This window comes from Lactuca saligna, chromosome 7 (assembly GCF_052625555.1).
Source record: "Lactuca saligna cultivar CGN05327 chromosome 7, ASM5262555v1, whole genome shotgun sequence".
Classification (NCBI taxonomy): domain Eukaryota; kingdom Viridiplantae; phylum Streptophyta; class Magnoliopsida; order Asterales; family Asteraceae; genus Lactuca; species Lactuca saligna.
The window spans coordinates 13,585,785-13,610,236 of record NC_136423.1 but is presented as its reverse complement, the minus strand read 5'-3'; the positions used below and the strand labels follow the sequence as shown (position 1 = coordinate 13,610,236).

Sequence of the window (24,452 nt, the reverse complement as noted above, 5' to 3'; positions counted from 1 at the left end):
ATTCAACATAGAAAAATATTCAAACATACAAAAAAATCTATATTTTAAAACCGACAAATATAAAAATAAAAAATTTTCAATATTCAACATCCACTAAGCCATCTGTAAGTAGCAATTTTATTTAAAAATAATAATTACATAAAAGTCCATTCTTTTATATTAAATGGGTAAAAATGTAATAGAAAAACACAAAACTCAAAAAAGCCTAACATAAACTTTTTTAAACATAAATAATATAAGCTTCAGTTCCTGCAAAACTAGATGCCCCTATAAAAATAAAAATTGATATCCTATTTACAATAAAAGTAACACGTAAGTGTATATATTGGTTAAAAACTTATTGTTAGACTTTGGATAGTTGAACCAACAAACTCCATTGCTTTATATGTGCCACCAAATATAGATATTTCACCAATTATCTATGACAAAAAAACCCCCTGATTAGTGAATTAAAATAGGAAGTTTGCAGTTTAATTTAAAAGATAAATTTTTTGGTAAATTGTAACAAGAACTTATTGAGAGTGTATCTTACTTGTAAAATTAAATCTTTTGCAATAAGAAAATCTGGCATTTCTCCATCTAATACAAATCTTAAGGTTGGAAGAACCTGTAAACATGGTAATGGCAAACAAAGTTTTTATAATTCCAATGGATTGAATCATTCCATTCATTTCCCAATTCCATCATAACAAACAAACACCAACTATGAAGAAAGGCATGAGAATGAACCAAACACAATAATACATTTCAAAGAACACAAAATTTTTAGTCCTTAAGCAATAGCTTTCCGGTTCATAACACAAATTTGGCATCAATGTTTCCTATTCCGTTAGCAAACTAGCCAAACGCTCTAGCAAATACACGTGTGGGAATCGATACCAAGTAAGACCTGAATACAAACCATGAACAAAGATAACTAATATAATATATCTAATTACTTATATAATACTTAATATTTAAAATTGAATTTAATTAATTTGTATGTACCTCTCCAGGCCTACAATGACCTTTTTGTGCAAGAGAAACACAACACACACCTTTGTAATCAGTATTAGCCTAAAAAACAATTAATTTCATTTAATACATCATCCGAAAACTTATAAAATAACAACAAAAAAATATAACAATAATAAATGTTCATTTCATTATACTCTTCCTCAAATATCTGATTTTTATCAGGTAAAACATATGCTTGTTTTGGAAGAAAAGCACCACCGCTGTTTCATCAGACTCTTCTCAAATATGGTAGTATGCATTTAGAATCAATCACCAACAAATAATATAAGTTCTAAAGAGGTAATATTAATGTACATATATATAGTAAGAAGATTTATACTTTTTTCAAGATATGTAAACTTGGACACATGCGGTTGGTTGACCATGTCTTTTTTTTTTTTTTTTTTTTTTTTTTTTTTTTTTTTTTTTCATTAAGTGTTATTTGGAGTAATGATATTCAAAAATATGTTAGAAAATGACTGCAAACCAGGGAAAATATAAGAAAAATAGATAAGGTCAAATTTCTAAAAATTGCCTTATGTTCTATCTTTTAACCAACCGTCTTCATTGTTTAAAATATAATGCAAATATATATATATATATATATATATATATATATATATATATATATATATATATATATATATATATATATATATATATATATATATATATATATGAAAACGTTAGTGTCAACCAAGAGAAAAAAAATGATTTTTTTTCACTGTGCTTTCCTTTTATTTTTTCTTAAAAAGAATGGTAGTTTCAAAAATCAAACCTAATTATACTTTTAATTTTTTTTTCGTATTAGAACATTGTAGTTTGAAAATTGCTTTGTCTTCAAATGACATTGCCATAGTTTCAAGTACAATGTTGTAATAAGAAGAAACGAAAGTAGGATGCTAAAAAATGGAAGTAAATTGTTATTTAACCCAAAAGAATATGAACTTTGAAATAGGTATCTAAAAAATAGTAAATCCAGATAAGGAAAAAGTCATTTTTACCTGTTCATATATAATAGCCATTCGATTCTCTCACCTCTTGTTAAAGCTTAAATACATGTCCAAAAAAGTGTTGTTGCAGCCTCTCGTTAGCATAGTTTATCAACAACCGGTCAAAGCTATTTTTCTGAAAAAACAAAAAATTAGTTCTATAAAATATAAACTTAAGTTTATATCATGAGATTAATAAAAAAACTATATAATACAGCTGAAATTACTCAAAGCCATAGATGTCCAATATGCTTTAGAAAGATCTCCTCTGATAGACTTTCGTTTTGCTAAATCTTCTTCAATTAATTATCATCAAATGTAACATAATAGGTTTCCTCTATCTTTTTTGAGTGTTTGTTGAGAACCCTATATGCATTGGAATTCAACGAATACCCCAGAAATATACCTTCATCAGCTTTCGCATCGAATTTGTTTCGATTTTCCTTGGAATTAAAGATGAAACACTTAGAACGTAATACGTGGAACAACTAAATGTTAGGTTTGTGATTGTTAATAATTTCATATGGAGTAAGATAGAATCGCTTGTTCAGAATGGATCTATTTTGGGTAAAGCATGCAGTTGTAATAACACCAGCCCATAAATACAGAGGTAGCAAAGCGAAGGTAAGCATTGTTCGAGTAGCTTCGCACAAGGAGCGATTTTGTCTTTCAACTATGCCATTATGTTGTGGGGTATAAGGAGCAGAAAAGTTGTGTGAGACTCCTTTATCGGCGAGAAATTTTTCAAAGTCTTGATTTTTAAATTCCAGCCCATTATCGTTGCGAATATTGCGAACCAGCTTTCACAGTTGAAGCTCAACTTTCTTTATAAAACTCTTGAGTGTAGGAGTTGCCTCAAATTTATGCTTAAGAAAGAATACCCAAGTGAAACATGAAAAATCATAAACTATAACAAGAATATACTTACTACCACCGACACTTTCGATTGCAGAAGGTCCATAAAGGTCTATGTGTAGAAGTTCTAAAGATTCAATGATTTTCGTGTTTACTCGAGTTAGATGGCTTTTCCTACTTTGCTTTCCCATTTCACATGCTGCAGATAAATGATCCTTATTGAAGTTTAATAGAGGAAGCCCTCACAAATGATCACCAAGCACGAGCTTGTTGATATCCTTGAAATTTAGTTGTGAAAGTTGTATGTGCCATAGCTAGCTATCATTAGAGTGAGCTTTTGTTAGCAGGAAGATAGCATCTTTTCCTCTTATCGAGTTCAAATTTAGAGTATACATTTCTCCCTTCGTTGGAGACTTCAAAATAATAGTTTTTGTTTCCTTCTCTGTAATTTCAGAACCTTTGTCATCAAAGCTTACTTTCAAGCCAGTTCCCACAACCAATTGAGAAACACTGATCATGTTGTGTTGTAGTCCTTCCATATAAGCCACTTTTCATAATGAGAAATATCCGTTTTTTATCATCCAGTAGCCTTTGATTATTCTGAACGAGTTGTTGCCATACTTTACATTTCCGGTTTTTTATCACACCCATCTTTGTTGTCTTCTTCTACGAGCGATGTTAATTCTACTGTTTGATTTTTGTCCACTCCATTGACTTTGAAGACTTGATTTGGGACAACTTGGGCTTTAGGATAAACTATAGCTTTTTCTTTCATAATTTTCAGTTAATTTTGAGAAATGCGAGCGAACTCAACTGAGTTTTAAAAAATAAGGACTTTTACCGGTTTAAATTCGTTTTTCACAAACTCGGAACAGTCAACTTCATCCTCTACATATATTTCACTTATATCACTGTCCTTGTCAAATTCAGATGTATTTTCAATATTGATTTTATTTTCTGAACTTAACTTGAAACTTAATGAATCAAATTTCTGTACGGTTTCGGCCTTGATTTTCGACCTATCATTTTCATCAAGCAAGTTTCTTAACATGTCCTTATGGTCTTTGGACTAAATAAAAGATTCAACTTTGTCCAGTCCAATTCTATAAGCTTCAGAGCTTTTGTCTGATGAGATGATAGATTCACATTTGTAACAATCAGCATCAATCTCGTCTTCCTTGAATTCAAGGAAAGGCAAGATCGTTTTGTGAATCTTTTTACCTATTACACAATCTAAATGCAACTGAGTAATATTTGAATAAAGTCATTTAGAAATCAAACAAATGATGTTTCTTTGTTTCAAAATTTTCAAATTATCTCTCTGCAAATAAATTGATTCATCTCTAGACCTAGACAGCTCATACTCTATCTTTTTAATCCACAACCTTCGCTCCTCACTCTTGGATGACGTCCTACTGATTTGATTAGATAGGTTATCATTCGCTAGACGAGTTTGTTTAAGACTATCACTTATACTTGACAACGTAAATTTTATGCCTTTCAGTTCAGATTCATGGTTAGATACATGTACATTAAGAGATTCAAGAATGGTGTGTAATTATTGATCAGTTGATCACACTCATTGATTTGCTCACCAACAGGTTTCGTAGCAAAACACTTGTAATCCCCTCTTCCATTTCCATATCCACTATCAGTTGACCCGTCATTGGTCACCATCAAACACCTACCAGTGAACTTTGAGCTTTCTTCTTTCTCAACAAATGCCTTGCCATATGTGGGCTTGCGAACTTCCTCATCCTCTGAGTTAGTTGACCAAATATCCCCTCCTCCAAACTCATCTTCAGCGTTTTCCGGCACAATTAAAGCAGGCACAAAATTGTCAGTGGTTTTCTTCTTCTTGACCTCTTCCAGCATACGCATATAGTAAGTCTCATCATCCTCGCCATCTTTCTTTTCGTTCAGCCTTCTCAACATACACTCCTTTTCCAGATGATTTTTACCATGACAATAATTGCACTCATAGCCAAAATCACCTACAAGCTTGTTTTCCTTCTTATCTTCTTCTTTCTTAGGATCGCTTTTATTCTTCTCCTTCACTTTCTCAGCACTATAACCTCCCTACTAGTTTCCGTTCTTGGCCGATGGAAATTTCTTCTTGGCAAACCGTTTGGGATTTGTGATCATCAATGCATAATCTTCGCTAGAAAGATCACAATCAGAGAGCTCCTTTTCAGATTCTTCCTCTATAACATTTTTGCCTTTCGCCACGAGAGTTAAGGTGTCACACCCCAAAACCAGAATGGCGGAAATGTTCAGGGGTGGAGGACGTCATGTTTAGTATCACAAGTTATGTATATGGTAAAAAAGTAATGAACAACCATTTCATTTAGAAAGAAAGTGTTTACATTGTGTGTGTTCACAAAACATAGAATTCATACACAAATAACAAAACAAGACTTGAAGCTATAATGCTCCATCTTCTGAATCCCCAACACGAGCCCCTGTCTAATAGTCTCCTGAGAATACAAATTATTTGAAAGAGTTGATCAACAATTAAGCTGGTGAGTTCATAAGATTTTAGTGATGTGAGTAAGCTGTAAAGTGTTGTGGAAAATGTATATGTAAAAGTGATGTACTGTAAGTTCTAATTTGAAAAGTTCGCCTGTTCCTCTAGAAAATCATATATTTCCTACTTGAATGAAAGTTAAGTAAAATAACACTACAAGCCTTTCTATGGGTACTAAGTGGTTACAAGTTATTTATAACTCAGAGTAAACAAACAATCGATTGTGCGCATCTGCCCTAAGCTCACAACCCAACAGAGAACAGAAAGTAAGGCGGATAGCACACATTCCATTGGTTGTTAGATAATTGTCATAAATAACCATGGTGTAATCACTTGTTACTCATGGAGTTATTTGTAATGGTTCCTTTATATCTAATGAAAATTCCTGTTAAGAAAACCAATATTTCTTATAGTAAAATATCGACCATAGTGACTACTTTTATAATAGCATTATTTATATTGCTGTATATAATCTGATATCGGGTAGAAAGTTAATTGAGTGAATCTGCTCTAAGTCTACAACCCAACGGGGAACAAGAGGTAAGGCGGAAAACACACATTTAACTGCCTATTGGGTATTAGTTTTATATATCAACATAGTGTATAAACTAAGGTATTATAGAGTTACTCACCTAAAGTCTTTTAGAATTGTACTGACTTAATAAAATGGATTAAGCCCTTAACTGGGAAATCTCTAGTTTGTATACTAAAAGTACTGACTTTGAAAAGTATGTTTTGTACTAGAAAAATCGTGATTCGACTTTGTGTCCTATAACCTGATCCATACATAAGCATAAATATATATAGGATCGGGTAGATAATAGATTGGGTGAACTTGTTCCAAGCCCACCACCCAACGAGGACAGGACATGAAGAGAAGAGCACACATCCCATTAGCTGTCGGAACCTATTGATACATATGTATCCTGTGATGTATATATTAAGGAATCATAAGTCTAGCATTATGGTCCTATCCTTTAATCATAGCCTTCTACCAAGGCATCTTCTTTTCTGTGCTAGACCCGACTATTCCTTTGTCGATTTGTAAAAAGTATATTTCCCTAGTTTATAACTATCTTGACTAGAAAATAGTTCAACTTTCAATGGGTACTGTCACTTTATGAAAGTAATGGGAAAGTAAGTACACAGATGTCGTTTATAATGACATACAGATCTACTAAATAACCTAAAAACATATTTGTTTTATTACGGTCATAATGTGAAGGCTAGAACCCCTACTAAATGCTCTCCCTGTCAAGAGATTAAAGGAACCAAACGCGACCCCCGTAAATTCTTGCAAGCCTTGTAATTCACATTAAAGTTATATGATCATGTATACCCAATATAACTATCACCTTTTGTTTAAAAGAATGAGTTAGTGATTTATTGGTATAATTAGATCCTGCTTGTGTGTTCTCATGCTATAGCAACCTAACCTGTTTGTTATGTTCTATTTTGTTCTGTAACCCTTTACTACATGTTCTGTATGATATTGTTTGATTCTCTTCACTGTTTGTTTGATTCTTGCATGAACTGACTCTTTGTGTGCTTCATTGTAATATAAGTAATGAATAGCATTCTCCTAAATTACGCCTATTATAGTTTACTAATGCTCTACATGTACTGTTATTGAAAAGACTCATTTATCTACTAAGTTATGCTTGTACTTTTAAAAAACAGAGTTTTGTGTAACTATAAAGTAACATAACTTTAAAGAGTTTTGAATTATTTTAAAAACTTATAATTAAAATAAGTAACATTTTAAAAGATGTTTAACAACAAACATTTACACAAGTATCATTGTGTTCAACTTGTATCCCCCCCCCCCCCCCTTAAAACAGTTAAAATAGTTAAAAGATTCATTACGAGGTATGAACTCACCTGATGTGGGTGATTCAAACGGGTATGTGCGTACGGATGAGAAGTTCCACGAATGAAGTCCCAAGACACAATAAGTCCTAAATGATATATAATGGCACATATTGGCATGAATATAGTGTTTATAACAACTATATGAAAGGAATCACCTTCCGGGACTAGGAAAGACCTTGACCAAGTGTTAGAATCACATGTGATTCAACAAAGGAAGGTAGAATGGCACTCACATGAGTTTACTACCTTGGGTTTACAGCCCAAGGGAGTTTACGGCCGTAAACTCATGGTTACTCATGTATAAGTGCAATTTTGAAGGCTATAGATGTTTTAGGGACCTTAGCTCTACCCTAGGGTGAGGAAGACTATTTTCTTTGATGCTTTTGGGGTGTTCACGACCCTAATGAGTTTAAAACCGTAAAATCATGACCATTTATGTTTATGAGAGTTGTTTAGGGTCCTACAAGTCATAATGAAACATCCTAACTTCAAGTCTAAGCCTTAGGAAGTGTTTGTGGCGTCAATACACCCTTAAATTGAGTTTTCAGCCCATGGACCACTTTGATATGTGTTTGCGACCATAATCACCTATGGGTGATGGTATTTTGATTGTTTTGAGTACTAAACACATCAAGGTAAAGTGCTAGGCTAGTCTCTAGGCTTAAGGAAGGAATTTGGGTCATCTTTGCACCATAAAAGGGAGTTTACGGCCCAAGAACATGCTTGGCCGTAAACTCTCTTCCAACCTTCGATTCTTAATGTTTTTAAGTGTCTAAACATGAATCCTAATTGAATATGTAGTATAGGGAAGAGCACTTACGATCTAGAGGCTTGAAATGGTTGATATTGGCCAAGAACACTAGTGTGTGTTCTTGGTGTTCTTGGTGTAACTTGAATATCTAAACAAACATGATTTTCATGGTTGAAATCAATGTAAGAAACTAGATTAAGAGTTGTATCAACTAATAAAGGATGAATACTTACTAGTTTTGAAGATCTAGGGTGATTGTTGTTATTATATTTGAGAGACAACCAAGGAGAATTGGCCAGGGAATGAGAGAAATGACTTAAAATGACCATTTGCCTTATATATGCTCTTGAGTTTAAGGCCCCATGAGTTTACGGCCGTAAAATCATGGTCTTGTGGACGTGAACTCACTTAGATGAGGTTAGGGTTCGTTTTGCTACACTGTGGTTCTAGCGGTACTTTCTAACACTTATTCCTTAAGTGTATTAGGCTCAAAACTCCTTAGAATGACATGTAACAAGGCCAAAACTCTGTACTAATGATTTTGACACTCACTTGAGTTGACTGACTGAGCTTATAAAAATAAAAATTTTCGGGTTGTCACATAAGGACTCCCATACCGGAAACAACTTTCGCTTCTCTTGTCACCACACTTTCATGTGACTTGAGAATACCAACAAGCTTATCTAATGTATAACTTATGAATTGTTCATGTGCTTTAATAGTAGACACGACAGCCATCCAATTTGATTTGAGTCCATTCATGAAGGTAACTTTTTGTTCGGTCATTTCGCGCCCGATACCATGCTTCACCATTCTACTAAGAAGATGGTTGTGGCGATTGAACGTCTGGCTCAAACTTTCTTCTGGCTTTTGTGTAAATGCCCCAAACCCCGAAAGTAGAAGCGTTTGGGTATCATGCTCGAGATCAACATCAGTAGAGTAAAGCTCTTTAAGCCTATCCCAGATCTCTTTCGTTGTAGTACAAGAACTTACTAAGCGAAACGTATCAGAATGTGGGGTGAATCTGATTACCCTCATTGCTTTGATATTGCTGATAAGTTTGTCTTTCTCATCCTTAGGGACTTCCTTCACATCAATGAGCAGTTGGTTGTATTCCTTTTGAGTTTTGATGGTTCTTCGAGTCTCAGTATGAACAAACAGACCTAGAGTAATGACTTACCATATCAGGTAACCATTATCCACAGATCCAATGACATAGTCTTTGAAATGTGACGCCCAAACTTTATACTCCAGAGGGAACAAGACTGGAATCCTTGTAGTCGATCCTATGTTGCTTGTGATGTTGATAGAGTTTAACTGTGAATCATCGTGCTGCATGTTGACTTGATTTCTATACCTGTCAAGAATCAGACTTGTAAACACGTATTAAGTTAATATAGAGATCACAGAGTTACGTCAATAAATCAGTGACGGCTCCAACATATCCAATATTTGTGGAACCCTAATAATTTCTTCAAATAGAAGAGTTACGTATTGAGTACACAACCTCCTGATCTGATACCAATTGTTAGGAATAAAATCCTCTTAGATTGATTAGTTTCTAACAAGTATAGTATTATCAAGATATGAAAACAAGAACACAAAATGTATCAATTGGTGTCGAATGATTAAAAGACACAACCTCAAAAGAACTCTAAAGAATTGCTATTATAGAGGCATGCTAGGGTTACAAAGAAAAGAACAATCAACAGTTAACTAAAATAAGATGCATGCATGCACCATATATACTCTAACCCTAGAAATAAATACGGTTGGATAGGCCCAAACCGTGTACATAATGGACATATACAAAATAGACCAAATAACGCAATCTAATATTCCCAAAAAGATACTATTTGTGATGGAATTTGTGTCTTAGTGGATGAATGTAATGCAACACGTAATTTTGTAATATATACGTATCCTAGTTTTAATTCCATTTCTAAATTTATCTTTGTAAATCCTGAGATAGCATCCAAGTCTAGCAGAGCTTCATTTGTTTTGTCATCCATGAATTTCAAGGACACCTTGTTTGTTCTAAAGACATGAATGTGTGAAATAGTTTTTATTTACAATTCTAAATTATTAGACTAACGCTATTGAGTTACTATAAATGGATAACTACTACCTTAAGAACCATGATGTAGTTGACTTAGGACTAAAAAATTTGTGTTAACTGAAATAAATGTGTTGAAAAGGTGAGTTCTAATAAACATGTACCTGATGGGTTTCGAGCACTATAACATCCCTATGGTGCACATACAACCCTAATGCTTTGGATCTAAGTTTTCTCTAGTTATACGTGCAATTTTCATTTTTCCAAAGTATGAAGTCTAACTAGCACAAAACTTGATATTTGAATCATAAAAAACTAGTTAGATGATTACATTTTGTTGTAGCTTGTAGAACTTGGCCTTTCAAGAGCTTAGCACCTCAAATGTGATGCCTCTAATAAGTCACAAAAACCACCAACAATTAGAGGAAAATGAGAGGGAGCTTGGAGGCGCCAAAATCAGCTATACTCTTCTTAGAATATTTATGTGTACCGATTTTGGGACTACGGGGTTAAATATATATAGTGTAGAATTCCAAGGGTCACTTGTAAACCCTAATTCATACACTTAGGTGTATGATCCAATAACTCATTTGGACTAACACTTCATGGACTATCACATAAACTTAGTCCATCACAAATCATTCATGGATTATTGGCCCAAACTATATATTTCCATGTTATCCACACTTTACATATTTGCAGGTTAATCCAAATGCGATTAAGGTAACATTAAAGAACAATACTATCAACCAAGCAAGTCAGTACTTAAATGCTCCAACAATTTCTCATTTTCAATCCGTCAAACGTATCCTTCGCTATGTCAAGGGACCTATTGCTTTTGGACTCACCTATAGTTGTCCTCACTCCACTAATATTCTTGGTTACTCTGATGCTGACTGGTCCAAATGTTTGGAAACACTTTGGTCTACATATGGTTACTCGATCTTTCTTGGTGGTAATTTGGTCTCGTGGAGTGCTAAGAAGGAACCTATTGTTTCTCTCTCTAGTTGTGAGTCTGAGTATCGTGCTATGGCCAACACATCTGCTGAAATTGTTTGGATCACTCATCTTCTTCGAGAATTACATGTTCTACCTCCGGATAGACCTACTTTTCTTTGTGATAATAAGCGTGCTCTTTTCATGACTCAGAATCCAATCTCTCATAAACGTGCTAAACATCTTGATCTTGATTATCATTTTATTTGAGAACTTGTAGCATCTGGCAAGTTATATACCAAGTTTATTCCAACTAAGCTTCAAATGGTTGACATATTCACTAAAAGTCTTCTTCATGCTCAATTTGAACATTTTCGCACCATGCTTCATCTTGGTCGACCACCGTTAAGCTTAAAGGGGGATATTAGATAATGATATTGTATTTAATAATGATCTTGTATTGATTAGTATGTATTTGTTTATGTATTTATCTCTCCATGATTATAGGAGAGTATGTTGTAACATTAATTCTAAATATACAATATCACACACTTTTAATGTGTGCTTGATTCACTTTGTTTCTATAATTTCCTCAAGGTTAGCATACAAAGGAACACTTGACCCACAAAGAATGGTTGCCTACTTACTCATGTTTGCACTATCTTAGGGCAAATAACGATCTAGAACATGATCAAAGTTTGGAAAAAGTCAAATAAGTCAACTTGAAAAAGAGAAGTATAATGGACATTTCATGGAATATGTCACACCCCAAAACTGGAATGATAGAATCGTTCTGGGGTGGAGGACGACATGTACAGTATCATAACAATGCACAATAGTAAATCAAGCAACAACATCCATTGCATTAATAATAGTAGTTAATACATGTGTTCTTTGTAAAGTTTAAATGACACCAAAAATGAATGTATATCAAAAGAATAAGACGAGACTTGGGTAAGCTTCATCTTCGCAAAACCTGGCCATTTGTACCTATTTACTGGTGACCTGAGGATACACGTTATTTTCAAAGAGTAGATCAACATTTAAGCTGGTGGATTCATAAGCAGTTTAGTGTCATTATGTGGTATTTACTTCATAAAACGGGTTATGGTTGTATCATAAAAAGGTCTGTTTGCTTTCCCAGAAAATCCTATATTTTCTATTTATTATGAAAATGTAATCTCCTACCAAGACTGTATCGTTTGTTTGTTTTCTTAAAGAATGTAAATAAAATGTTTATACTAATGAATGATACTAAAATATTAGTTTACCACCTTATAACCGAGTTGGTTAATTTAGATGAAAATGTGATAAAGTTGTAATCATGCTTGATTGACCTAGTATAAATACACGATGTTTTTCGGACATCGAAAATGTATGACATTTGTTCACCCGTGGACCTGCAGATACCACTGTAGCTAGCAACGAGGTGTGGGATGGTCAATCCCGTATAGATCTATACATAAACTCATGTTGTCCCTCTAGGAGACTCTGGTTACAAAACATGACAAAACAAGTGTATTGCTGTGCCATGAAATAGTATCTTAAATTATTGTTATCCTGTTCCAGTTATAGTGTATATGTTCCTTTTTGTAAATGTATATGTTCCTTTCTGTTCTTGTTATAGTGTGAATGATCTAACTCATGTTATGGACCGACTCATGTAAGTTTCATTGTATGAGAATAGTATATAGTAATTCTCTAAACTATACCTAGTATAGTTTACTAGTATGTTTGTTGTATAACTGACATGTTGAAAGACTCACTAGTTAATCATAAATGATTAAGTTAAGTATATCCTTGACAAAATATGAAGTTTAGTATTCATATAAGTATTTAGTATGTATAAGTATAAGTTAATCGACAGTCGGACTAATGAATCCTACCATAAACCCACAACCAAACAAGGAACATGACTTAAGGTTGTTAACACTAGTCCTAAGTCCATTAAAGCATATTTATACTTAATTATCTATATGAATATGATTTTAAAAATAAAAGGGTTTTTAAGTAATTTAAAATAAAGGGTTTTGAAAATGAAGTTTAACCGTGTTTAAAAATAGTAAAGTTCTTATGTTTGCAAGAATTCCAATGTCAAACTAAACACAATTATATTTTGTTTCAACTTGTATCCCCCCCCCCCCCCCCCCAAAGCATTTAAAACATGTAAAAGGTTGAGTTTAAGGGTATGAACTCACCTGCAGTGAGTGGTTCGAAAGAAGGATTGATATAAGATGCTAAGTATGCCCAATGAAATCCCGAGCACAAACAGATCCTACTAAACATATAACAACACATATATGTGTACAATTAGTGTACATCACAACTAATCATCTATGGAAAACACCCTTAGGAACTAGGAATCACTCATAATGGAGTGTATCAATCACATATGATTGGTACAAGGGAGTTTACAGCCACACTTATGAGTGTTTGCGGCCATGGGAGTGTTTATGGTCAATAACACTTGAAGTGTTTACAACCGTAAATGTGGTCTATAAGGAGTTTATGGTCATGGATGAAGGGTTCACGACCACCCTGATCTTATGAAGGGTTTACGGCCATCATGAAGGGTTTACGACCGTAAACTCTTGAAGATCATGAACAATATGTTTGATTCGAAGTCGGAAAGTAAGTATTTGTAATGGATACATGATTATAGAAGAAATACTCACGATTTGGGGAGCCTTTGGGGTGTTCACGGCTACCAAGAACAAGTGTGTGTTCTTGGTGTTCTTGGTGAAATGGATGAAGATTTGAAGATCTAAGTCAAAAGAGTTGGATTTATGGATGAAATCAAGGGGTTTCACTTGAATGTGAAAGATATTAACTCAAAATGAAGGAAATACTTACCACTTTGAAGAACAATGGAAGTGTTCTTGATGATAGTTGAGAGAGAATTCAAGTTTCAACCTTGAAGATGTGAGGAATGAGGAAGAAATGAAGGAATTTGGTACTTAAGGGAAGGGGTTCTCGGCCAGCTTGGAGTTTACGGTCGTAAACCCGAGTTTGCGGCGTTGAACTTCTTGTAATGGAGTTTCCGGCATGATTTTGACTCGACGAACTTAAGTTAACACATCCCTATCCACACACCTTGAATAAACTAGGCTTTTAACACTCAGACAGACCCTTAACAACGCCAAAAGATAGTAGAAACGAGTCTGACTTTTGATTGAATTGATTGACTTTACAAGATAGAAATTTCGGGTTGTCACAATATGTTTGCTAGTTGTTACCTTTATCAGTCAAAACCATATGTATCTCTAACCACAATAGATTAAATATCTTAACAGTTGGAAGAATATAGATTTCTTTTTGTTTTGACTAGCCTAAGTGTTGAATCCTTTGAGCCATCAGGTTGTAAAATAGGTACATATCTTGTGATGCTTCGAACTAAAATGTGTAAGCCATTGATTTCCATGTTTTTGATTTTGAAGGAACATGAGCCTTACTGAAGGATGATCTTTCTAATTCAAGTGGAAAAGCATTGCATACATGGTAACTTATTTTATCAAATACTCTAGAGATACGTGTAGCCTTTCCTCCTTTTCGTTCATCAGACCATTCCATTGAAGTGATGTTGTTGAAGCTTGTAGATTCGTCTTAAACTTTAGTCTGAAAGAGAATATGAAATTACCAACACTCAAAGATTTTAATGCCTTTCGTAATCCACCAGAAGCTTTTATGGCATCAAAAGCTTCTATAGAATCATCTTCCACAACGTCGATAATACTGATGATGTCGAGGGTGCAATCGGAGAAATGAGGAAGAAGAAGAGGGTTCTAAAGAGACAACATCTTCCATTGCTCGTTTGGGAAAAGATCAGATGTGGGAAGGATTTGGTGCGGTGGAATTCATGGACTTCGATGATGAAGAAGGTCAAATGAGTGGAGTTACTAGGGTTTTGGTAGGGGAAACTAGGGTTTTCGGGGTGATTATTGTTGGTTGGGTAGTAGGAGGAGGAAGTGGATGTGATGAAGAAGATTGTCTTGTAAGGCATGGCTGTGCTGTTGATAACAACGAGGCTGACGATGATCGACACTAGGATGAGGAGGACATTGTTCTCATAGATGCCTTTAACGCGAACAGAGAGAAAGGGAGAAGTTTTAGTTTGGTGTAGCGCGTAACGATTAACTCTATTAGCTGATTCAATGAAGGTCACCATTTAATCCTTTATCATTGTCATTTACCAATTTCCCCTATAATTTAGAAAATTTTACAAAAATGGTGGTTTGACTAACGGAATAGTGACGACGTATAAATTAGTTTATTTTCGTTGGTAAACCTTCAGTGACATGTAACAGACTATCAACATAAATGATTTTCTGTTGCTAAGCCGTTGAAAAAGCGTCGCTAAAGTCCCGATACTTAGATTTTCATAATCCGTAAAATCCGTCGCTATTCCATCTCTGTTACCAACAGATTATTCCGTCGCTAAAATTCTTTCGGTAATACCTCTTTTTCTAGTAGTGTATAACCTAGTGATTATTATAAACACAACAAACTCAAAGCTTAGAAGGTGTATGAGCTTTCTTTGTTTCGAATAGGCATCTCTCAAGGAAAAAAAACCCAAAACAAAAAATGTTAATATAACAACAATATATATAAACACAACAAATGAAAGCCTAAACATAGTACAAATTTAATCTCATACAATAATGAAGTAATTAGACACTCAAGAGGTAGATTGCTTAAAGAAGAAGGTACAGCCGACAAATTGAAGAATCAAACAAAAGAAGTGGCAGTTGGAGGTTGAGAGGGATGTATGGGGTGGTTTATTGATTCAACATCAGGGGTAGGCAATATTGAAGCTATAATCATCTTTACTCTTTCCTCAAACGCTTTAATGAGCAATTTATAAAGATGTACGTATGAGCACACAAATACAGTGACTGGAAAGAATGAGATCATGTACAACATAATGTTTGTCCAATCCTGCCCACTACTAATGGTTAGGATTAGTGTGGCTGCAAAAGATATCATCATCATTGACACGGAGAGTATCAACACTGTGAGGCCTAGGAGTAGTTTATTATGAAGAGAGTTCTTGAAATCCTTTAACCGAAAGGAAGACGTGAGGATGGAAAGGAATATGATAACTGATGTCAAAGAAAATGTGAGGGAAAGTGCATCGGCTAGGGCAAATACAATAAAAAATGGTTTGCTCTTGAGAAGTGGATAACCTGTGCTTTGATTTGGGCCTCCAGGTACAGTGTAAGCTGCAGCAAAGGCAACTGTGGCAATTAGCACAGCAACAATGGAGCAATGTTCAGCTGTGCTTTTCATCCATTCTTTGGCATCAATGCGAAGCTGTGCATTGTTCTCGATGAATAGTTGTTCAGCAGTCTCGCCTTTGTTATTTACCTGTAAGGTTGCTAAGGTGGTACATATATTTTTCACACTCTGGATAGAATAAGAAAAGAGATGTCAGAAAGGTTATTATGCATATCATACTACTAACGCTTCAATTATTATATAGGGTTAGAAAGTTTTGGTGTGTGTAAAAAATGAAGCATAAAGGATAAAATGTCATTATTACCTCGAATAGAAGCAAATCATCTCGTAGCACGACAGCAGGGCTTCTGATGTCCCCCTCGGTTTTCTGATCGCTAACTTTCATGCCTACCATGTGAAGTATTGAGTTGCCTTGTTTGTCAATCTTCCCCCTTAGCCTCGTCAAGGGAAACTTCATGTTGATCACAGCTTTATAGATCTCCATTCTTCGATATTTAATGGCTACATGCAAAATGTCACGTCCATCCTCATCAATATGCTCTACAGCCTGAGGGTACACTTGCAGTATTTCCTTTACAATCTCTGTACAACCTGATTTTGTGGCTAAAAACAATGGAGAGTCATGAGTAGGAGCATTGATGACAATATCTACAGGAGTTATGGTTGAAGACGATATCCCTCCTCCATATTTGTGGGGTTTAATTCTGTTCTGGTTTGACATGGGTGATGTTGCTTCCCATGAGGCATCTTTTTCAATTAAAAGGGTTGCAAGTTTATTTGCTGATTCCGTTTTTCGATTTTGTTTCTGAACTTCTTTCAGGATAGGCACTCTACTGGTTCTTTCTTTAGCACTCAAATCAGTAACTGAGATCCAAGTAAAAGTTAACAAGTTAAAACGAGTGTTGTTAACTTGTTATTGCTTAACTAACACACTTGCAAGTATGCATTGATCACTGGACTGGACAAAAACTTTCAATATCTTTTTTTTTTTTTTTTTCTTTAAATTATGATGTTAAGAAGGTCATTCACATCTTTTTATGTAAGATATGGGAGTGAATCACGGAGTCCCTAATTATCCCAACTTGTTCCCCTTTTTTGTGTGGGAATAAAAATGCAATTTTTGTCCCTTTTTATTCCACTCCAGTCCAATACATACGCAAATACAATAAAGGGTCTTGTGTAACAAATAGGGCCTTAGTATTATACACGTAGATATGAACCGCTTGAAGAAATTCTCTTCGAATCCATGGTTGAAAGCAGATGGCTTGCAGGCAAGAAGTTGAAGACCAGTCATCCCATCTCCATCCAGTTCACCGATCAACATTGGATAAGCTTCAGCAATATCATGAGCCAAATCTGTGCATGCATGCGCATTCATATATTAGAAATTCGGGTTGCAAGAAATTTTTGAAAAAAAAAAGACCATATATATATCACTGTAAACACACTTACCAAAGTTCTCACTATGGATTGCAACGTGAAGTATAGTTGCTTTATCATTTCTTCGAAGAAAACCTGTTAAGTCTGCCTCTTCTGGAAATCTCCTACTCACTTCACCTTTAAGAAAATAGAAACTCTTGATCTTGCCATAACGGGCTGCACGGAAAAAAGGCGTCTCTCCAAGCCTGTCAGTCATGGTGAGCAATGAAGGAGCTCGGTGAAGGATCTCAGCAGCAGCCTCGACAGTCTTATCATTGGTGGCTGTGGCATGAAGAATCGTGTTTCCGGCTTCATTTTTTAATGTAAGTTTGTTGGGTTCGTCTTCAGGTAGCAGTCTGAGTAGCTGAAGAACGAGCTTGTTACGCTTGTAGTAACTAGCGATGTGGAGAATAGTGTCGCGATGTATGGTTAGCTTGTGCAAAGGACCATCTGGCAAGTCTCTGCATGCATCACATACCTTGGCGTCATCTCCTTCCGAAAGTGCTTTATACAAGTCAGCATTGATCCTTCTGTAATTTCTAGATGTCATGTTATCAGCCATTAATTACAACGACTATGTAGAATGAACAGATGAGCGAAAGGCTAATGATCTCAGTGTGTGTGTGTGTACAATGCTATGCGCTACTGCAAAATTCACTAAGCTTGAATGCTTTAAAAATTAAACATTGTAAAGTTTGTTGAGAGAGCAGAAAGCACTCTGTATTAATGCTTGGTCTTAGGTATCCACAGGCACCTTTAATCTGCTTTCATGGACATTGTTTCACTTTAGAGAAGATAAAGGAAAAGAAGTCTTGTATATCCGCAGATACTAAGAAACTTAGATATTACTGCAATAGAAAGGAAAAGGGAAAAGGAAAAGGAACGCAGAAGGAAATGACACTGGCAATGTGATTGTTGTGATTAGTGCTTTATAGCAAAGGTCATAGATTAAGAAAAATGGTAAATTTTTATCGGATTCCTATTTAAAAAAAAAAAAAAAAAAAAAAAAAAAAAAAAAAAAAAAAAACTATCGTATTTGATGCGGTCTCCGAATTGTACTAAATTAAAGTCATACAAAATTAAAACCTAAATTTAACGGTGTTAAAATAGTATACAAAATTAAAACCTAAATTTAAGGGTGTTAAAATAGTATACATTATTTATTAAACTATTAAAGCGATTGAGTATCCATGCATTGAGATTAGTATAAAGAAGATGGCAATCACTTACTTTAAATTGTATGATTTGAGGAAACTAATAAGACCATCAAGAATGATAAATGACCTACCCGAATTTTAAAACATTTGTGACGATTGGTGATAGATTAACGAAAATGCTGGACCTTGGCTAATCCGTAAAAAAAATATGCATAAATGAAATTTTGTAACGATTGAATTTCACATTAGTATATTACTCAATCTAAATACTAGAATATCAATGTGTCATTAATGATTGAACCCTTTGTATTCAAAGTGAATACATGAAGATAATACACACACCAATTTACATTCTAATAATTTTTAACTTGACACTATATTTTACTAGCTTGTGTCCCATCCTTCAATAAGTATATCAAAGTCAAGTCTTAACTTTTGTTGCAACTTCTGATTTCTGGTACGCATTTATTTATAATTTATTCATTTTGTAGAGGTACTCAACGAGTTGGGAGCCTCAGACTCGTCGAGTAGAAAAGAGATTGGACACGGGGTTTTAAGCAATCTACTCAACGAGTTGTGATTGCTCAACTCAGCGAGTAGGTCTGCGAGAGTGAAACCCTAATTTTGGGTTTTTGCACTCTATATAAGCATCTTAATCCCCATCTTATGGCATCATTTCCAGCCTCCAAGTCCTAAACCCTAATCCACGAAACCCTAGAGCATTTTGTGAGTGTGTGAGCCATTCTTGAGTAATCTTTCGATGTTCTTGAAGCTTGAAGAAGAAGAAGGAGCTAGAAGGTTCAAGGAGAAGATAGTAGATCCAAAGACTTCCTTCCATCCTCATCATTTTCTGGTAATCAAGTCTCTAACTTGGCTGCTAGTTCATTAGATCTCCTTAGTTCCATTTTATGAGGGTTTTGGTTCAAGAATCTTGATCTTTGGGACATGGACGTCCCAAGTGGCTTACCTTTCAAATCTAGGATCTAGAAGGGGTTTCATGGCATAAACGTGCAAACTTTATGACCATGGAAGCCCCATGCAAGCTTAAAGACGTTATTATGGCCTATTTAACCCCCAAAAGGCCATGTATGGAAGTAAAGTCTGAGATGTTACGTGTTCATTTGGTGTCTAGGACCCAGATCTCGGCTTTCATGCTTTGGGTTGGAGTAATAAGGCTTTTGGACAAAGATCTATGTCCTAAGGAACTAGGGTTTTATCTAAACCCACTAAGAAGGATTATTAGCAGGTAAAGTTGGAAACTTTATCCTTAAAAGGGCATTTCCAGTATGTAGATGAAGTATGGATTTTGGATCTGGAGAGTAGAGGCTTAATATGTTAAGATGGCCCAAACAGACAGAGGAAATCATTAAGTCCATAGAGGAACTCGATGAGTTGAGTCGTGTTGTCCCGGTTCAGTTTAAGGTAGCACTCGACGAGTCTATGAAGGGACTCAACAAGTTGATTTGCCAAATCACGACTATGAGCAGCCAGGGAACTCGGTGAGTCATGGGGATGACTCTACGAGTTGGATCGCGATTTCAAGGTTTTTGATTCACAGAACTCGATGAGTGGGGTTAACCCTAGACATTGACTTTGACCAAAATGTTGACTTTGACCAAGGGTAAAATGGTCATTTTACCTTATGAAGGATTATCAGGTTTTGACTAAGTGTTATTGTGATAATGATAGCTGGGGAGTCGTTAGAGCAGCCATCAGAGATTCCTTATCAGAGACTTCACACATAGCTTACGAGGTGAGTTTTCCCCTAGTAGGAACGGGTCTAAGGCACCAAGTCCGGCCCATTTATGTATGATAGTATGTTCTGTATTAAGGTCCTGGTGTAGATTTATATATTTTTTTCCGGATTTCGATCCGATGTTGGGATGGTACCTGAAGAATGTTAGTATGCTTGATGTCTTTGTGATTCTTGCATGTTTATGTATTTGTATGTTTTTAGTTTACGGTCCGATGCCGAGGCGGTTGCCGAGGAATGTTTTCATGTTTCCAGATTTCGGTCCGATGTCGGGCGGGGCCCGATGAATGTGTATATGTTATAGCTAAGTAGTTATGTTTATGGTATGTGTAGGTAGTTATGCTCATATATATGCTGAGCTTTGCTCGATGTCGGGTGGGTCCCGATGCCAGATGCGGTCTGATGTTGCGTGGAGCCTGGTGCTGGACAGGCCGATATCGGGCAGTGCCTGATGTAGCAGGGTGCGGCCCAATGTATGTGATATGTGATTATGTGTGGTATGTGGTCGTTTGGGGAGACTCACTAAGCTTCGTGCTTATAGTTTTCATTTTTGGTTTCAGATACTTCCTGTAGCAAAGGGAAGAGATTGGGATGATTTCAATGCACACACCATTTGTTCAGCCTGGGATATTTAGACTCTGATATTTCGAGACATGATTTTGATACAATAATTCGTTATGATTATTTAAGATACATAACTTTTGATCTTTATTGTGGTGTTTGATGAATTATGACTTTCTTAAATGATTTTTAAAACGAAAATTTTGGATTGTGTTTTTGGGATGTTTCAAGTTGGTATCAGAGCCTTGGTTTGAGGGATTCGGGCACACTCTCAAGTGTGTCTGAACTCAAACTAAGGACTTGGTATGATAATTTTCAAAATAAAATCATTTTATAAAAATAATTTAGAAAAGAGAAAAGAACTTTGAAAAGATAAAAAGGGTGTAGTGCATGCAATTAGCCGAGCTCAAGTACTCCCAAATTACCCATACAAGTTTATGTTATGATATCCTTATGAGAACTACATGCTAGATTAGGGATAATGATCTAGGAAGGATGCCTTATGTGCCTGTTATATGTGTATCAACTCTATGAACTGCATGCTACTACAGATTAGTCAGTGATATGATGGCCTGATTAGGATATATTTGATTATGTTTACTCAATGCTCGAATCTTGCTTGCTTTGCACTTTTAGGAGTCTTAGTTATCTTTTACTAACTATTAAACGTATATGTTAAGTTACATATTGCAAGGACTAAATAATTTCAGAATGTTAGGTCTACCTCTATTTCGCAGCTCTTGTTTGAGTCCAACTATTTTAGGGTAGGATCTCTCATTCGAATAATTATCTAGTCTTAGTGATATGTAATGGTATTCACGAGCTAGTTAGGGGGAGATAGCAGGGACTTCTTATGAAGTTGATGTCGGATAGGGTGATGGTGATTACCCTAGGGAAAGCCTAGGATGAGAGTAGTTCATGAAGCAATAGTAGTAGAAGGGACTTAGTGAAGTCAAGGCAGAAGAGCTCTCGCAGAAGAGCTCTCACTGATAGAAAGAAAATGGGCACTCTTTTTCAGTCGATCCACTATCACCCAAATCGCATCGGCACCCCTTGGGGTTCTGGGTAACTTGGTGATGAAATCTATAGAGATCTGTTCCCACTTCCATTATAGAACCTCGAGTCATTGCAACTTACCATGCGGACGCTGGTGCTCGGCCTTAACCTGATGACACGTCAAGAACCTCTCTACAACCCACACTACATCCCTCTTCATGTATGGCCAACAATAATCTCTCTTCAGATTCAAATACATCTTGGTGGCCCCGGGATGGATCGAGAACCTCGATCGATGTGCCTCCTCCCTCAAGATGCTATGTGCCCCACCAATAAACAGCACCCAAATATGACCCTCAAATGTCATAAGCCCTCGTCTATCAGTCACAAAGTTTCTTACGGTTCTCCGGTCTCACAGTCTCGGCTTGGGCCTCTCGAATGGCATCCAACTCCGGAGTCATCATAGTCATCCTCATACACATACCTCGGATTGGGGCACTCTCTGCCCTCCGACTCAGGCCATTAGCTACCACATTCTCCTTGCCCGGGTTGTACATGATCTTACAATCATAATCCTTTACCACATCCAACCATACCCTCTGCCGCATGTTCAAGTTGGGCTGATCCATCAAATACTTCAAACTCTTATGGTCCGTGTATATGGTACACCAAACCCCATACAGATAGTGTCTCCAGATCTTAAGGGCGAACACTACTACCCCAACTCCTGTTCATGAGTGGGATACCTCACCTCATCAGGCTTTAGCTACCTCGATGCATACACTATCACATGCCCCCTCTGCATAAGCACTGCGCCTAACCCAGACATCGTTGCATCGCAGTAAACCACAAAATCATTAACTCCCTCTGGAAGGGATAAGACTGGGGCTTCACACAACTTTTGGCGAAGAGTCTCAAATGAGATCTACTACTTTGGACCCCATGAGAAGGAAACACCCTTCCGGGTCAAGCTAGTGAGTGGCACTGCAATCTTGGAGAAATCTTGAATGAATCTCCGATAAGAACCGGCCAACCCCTGAAAACTCCTTATCTCGGTAGTAGACCTTGGCACTTCCCAACTCATCACTGCCTCAATCTTGGCTGGATCAACCAATATCCCATCCTGATTAACGAGATCCCCCAGGAACTAGACCTCTCGTAACCAAAAATCACACTAGCAGAATTTGGTATAAAGCCTCTCCGATCTCAACACCTCAAGAACCTCTCTCAAGTGCCCCTCATGCTGCTCCCAGGATCTAGAATACACCAGAATATCATCAATGAACATAATCACCAATCAATCCAGCATCAGCCTACATACTCGGTTCATGAGATCCATGAATGCTCCTGGCGCATTGGTGAGCCCAAAAGGCATCACAATGAACTCATAATGCCCATAACGCGTCCTGAACGCCGTCTTCTGGATATCCTCATCACGCACCCTCATCTGATGATATCCAGACCTTAGATGACTCTTGGAGAACCAAGATGCCCCCTGCAGCTGATCTAATAAGTCATCAATCATCGGCAACGGATAACGGTTCTTAACCGTTAACTTGTTCAACTCCCGGTTATCAATACACATCCGGTGTGAACCATCCTTCTTCTTAACGAAGAGGATCGGCACTCCCAAGGCGATCTGCTCGGACGAATAAACCCCTTCCCCAACAGCTCCTGCAGCTGTGAGGATAACTCCTGCATCTCCGGCGGTGCTAGGCGATAAGGCGCCTTAGCGATAGGTGCGGCCCCGGGAATCAAATCGATGCAAAACTCCACCTGCCTCTTGGGAGGCACACCCGAAAACTCCTTGGGAAATACATCACGGAACTCACACACGATCGGGACATCACCAAACAAACTTGGCCTCCAAGAGGCCTCCCGTGTATCCATCATATAGGCTACGAACCCCTTGCGGCCCTGCTGCAAACTCTGCCTTCCCCTAGCAGCCGAACAAAATGCTGACCCACTACGAGTCCCCTCACCATAAATTATTAGCACTCCCCCACTAGGATCTCGGATAGTCACCAACTGCTGCTCGCAGTCTATTACTGCCCTAAATCGGCTCAACCAATCCATGCCCACGATAACACATACGTCCCCCATTGCAATTCGGACCAGATCTATCGGAAACCCAACGCCAAAGATCTCAAGTACACACCCTCGAATCACATATGTGGCATACACTGCTCGCTCGTCAACTATAGAAACACGCAAAGGTCGACTTATCTCCTCTCGCTGGATACTGATGTGCCTACTGAATGCTAATGACACAAAGACCGACTCGCACCCGAGTCAAATAACACCAAAGTAGGTACAAAATTTATAAGAAAAGTACCTATGCATAAC

The 24,452-nt window shown here is 36.5% G+C and overlaps 1 protein-coding gene across 1 annotated transcript; it reads right to left on the bottom strand.

The window, feature by feature from the left end:
- Positions 1-15,638: 15,638 nt before the first annotated feature.
- On the bottom strand, positions 15,639-18,336 carry LOC145005772 (uncharacterized). The gene is made up of 4 exons (XM_078964878.1): positions 17,673-18,336; positions 17,427-17,576; positions 16,525-17,084; positions 15,639-16,388 (listed from the first exon to the last, which is right to left on the bottom strand). The coding sequence occupies exons 1-4, from the start codon at positions 18,199-18,201 to the stop codon at positions 15,711-15,713; spliced, it is 1,917 nt and encodes a 638-aa protein (XP_078821004.1). The 5' UTR covers positions 18,202-18,336; the 3' UTR covers positions 15,639-15,710.
- Between the last annotated feature and the right edge of the window lie 6,116 nt (positions 18,337-24,452).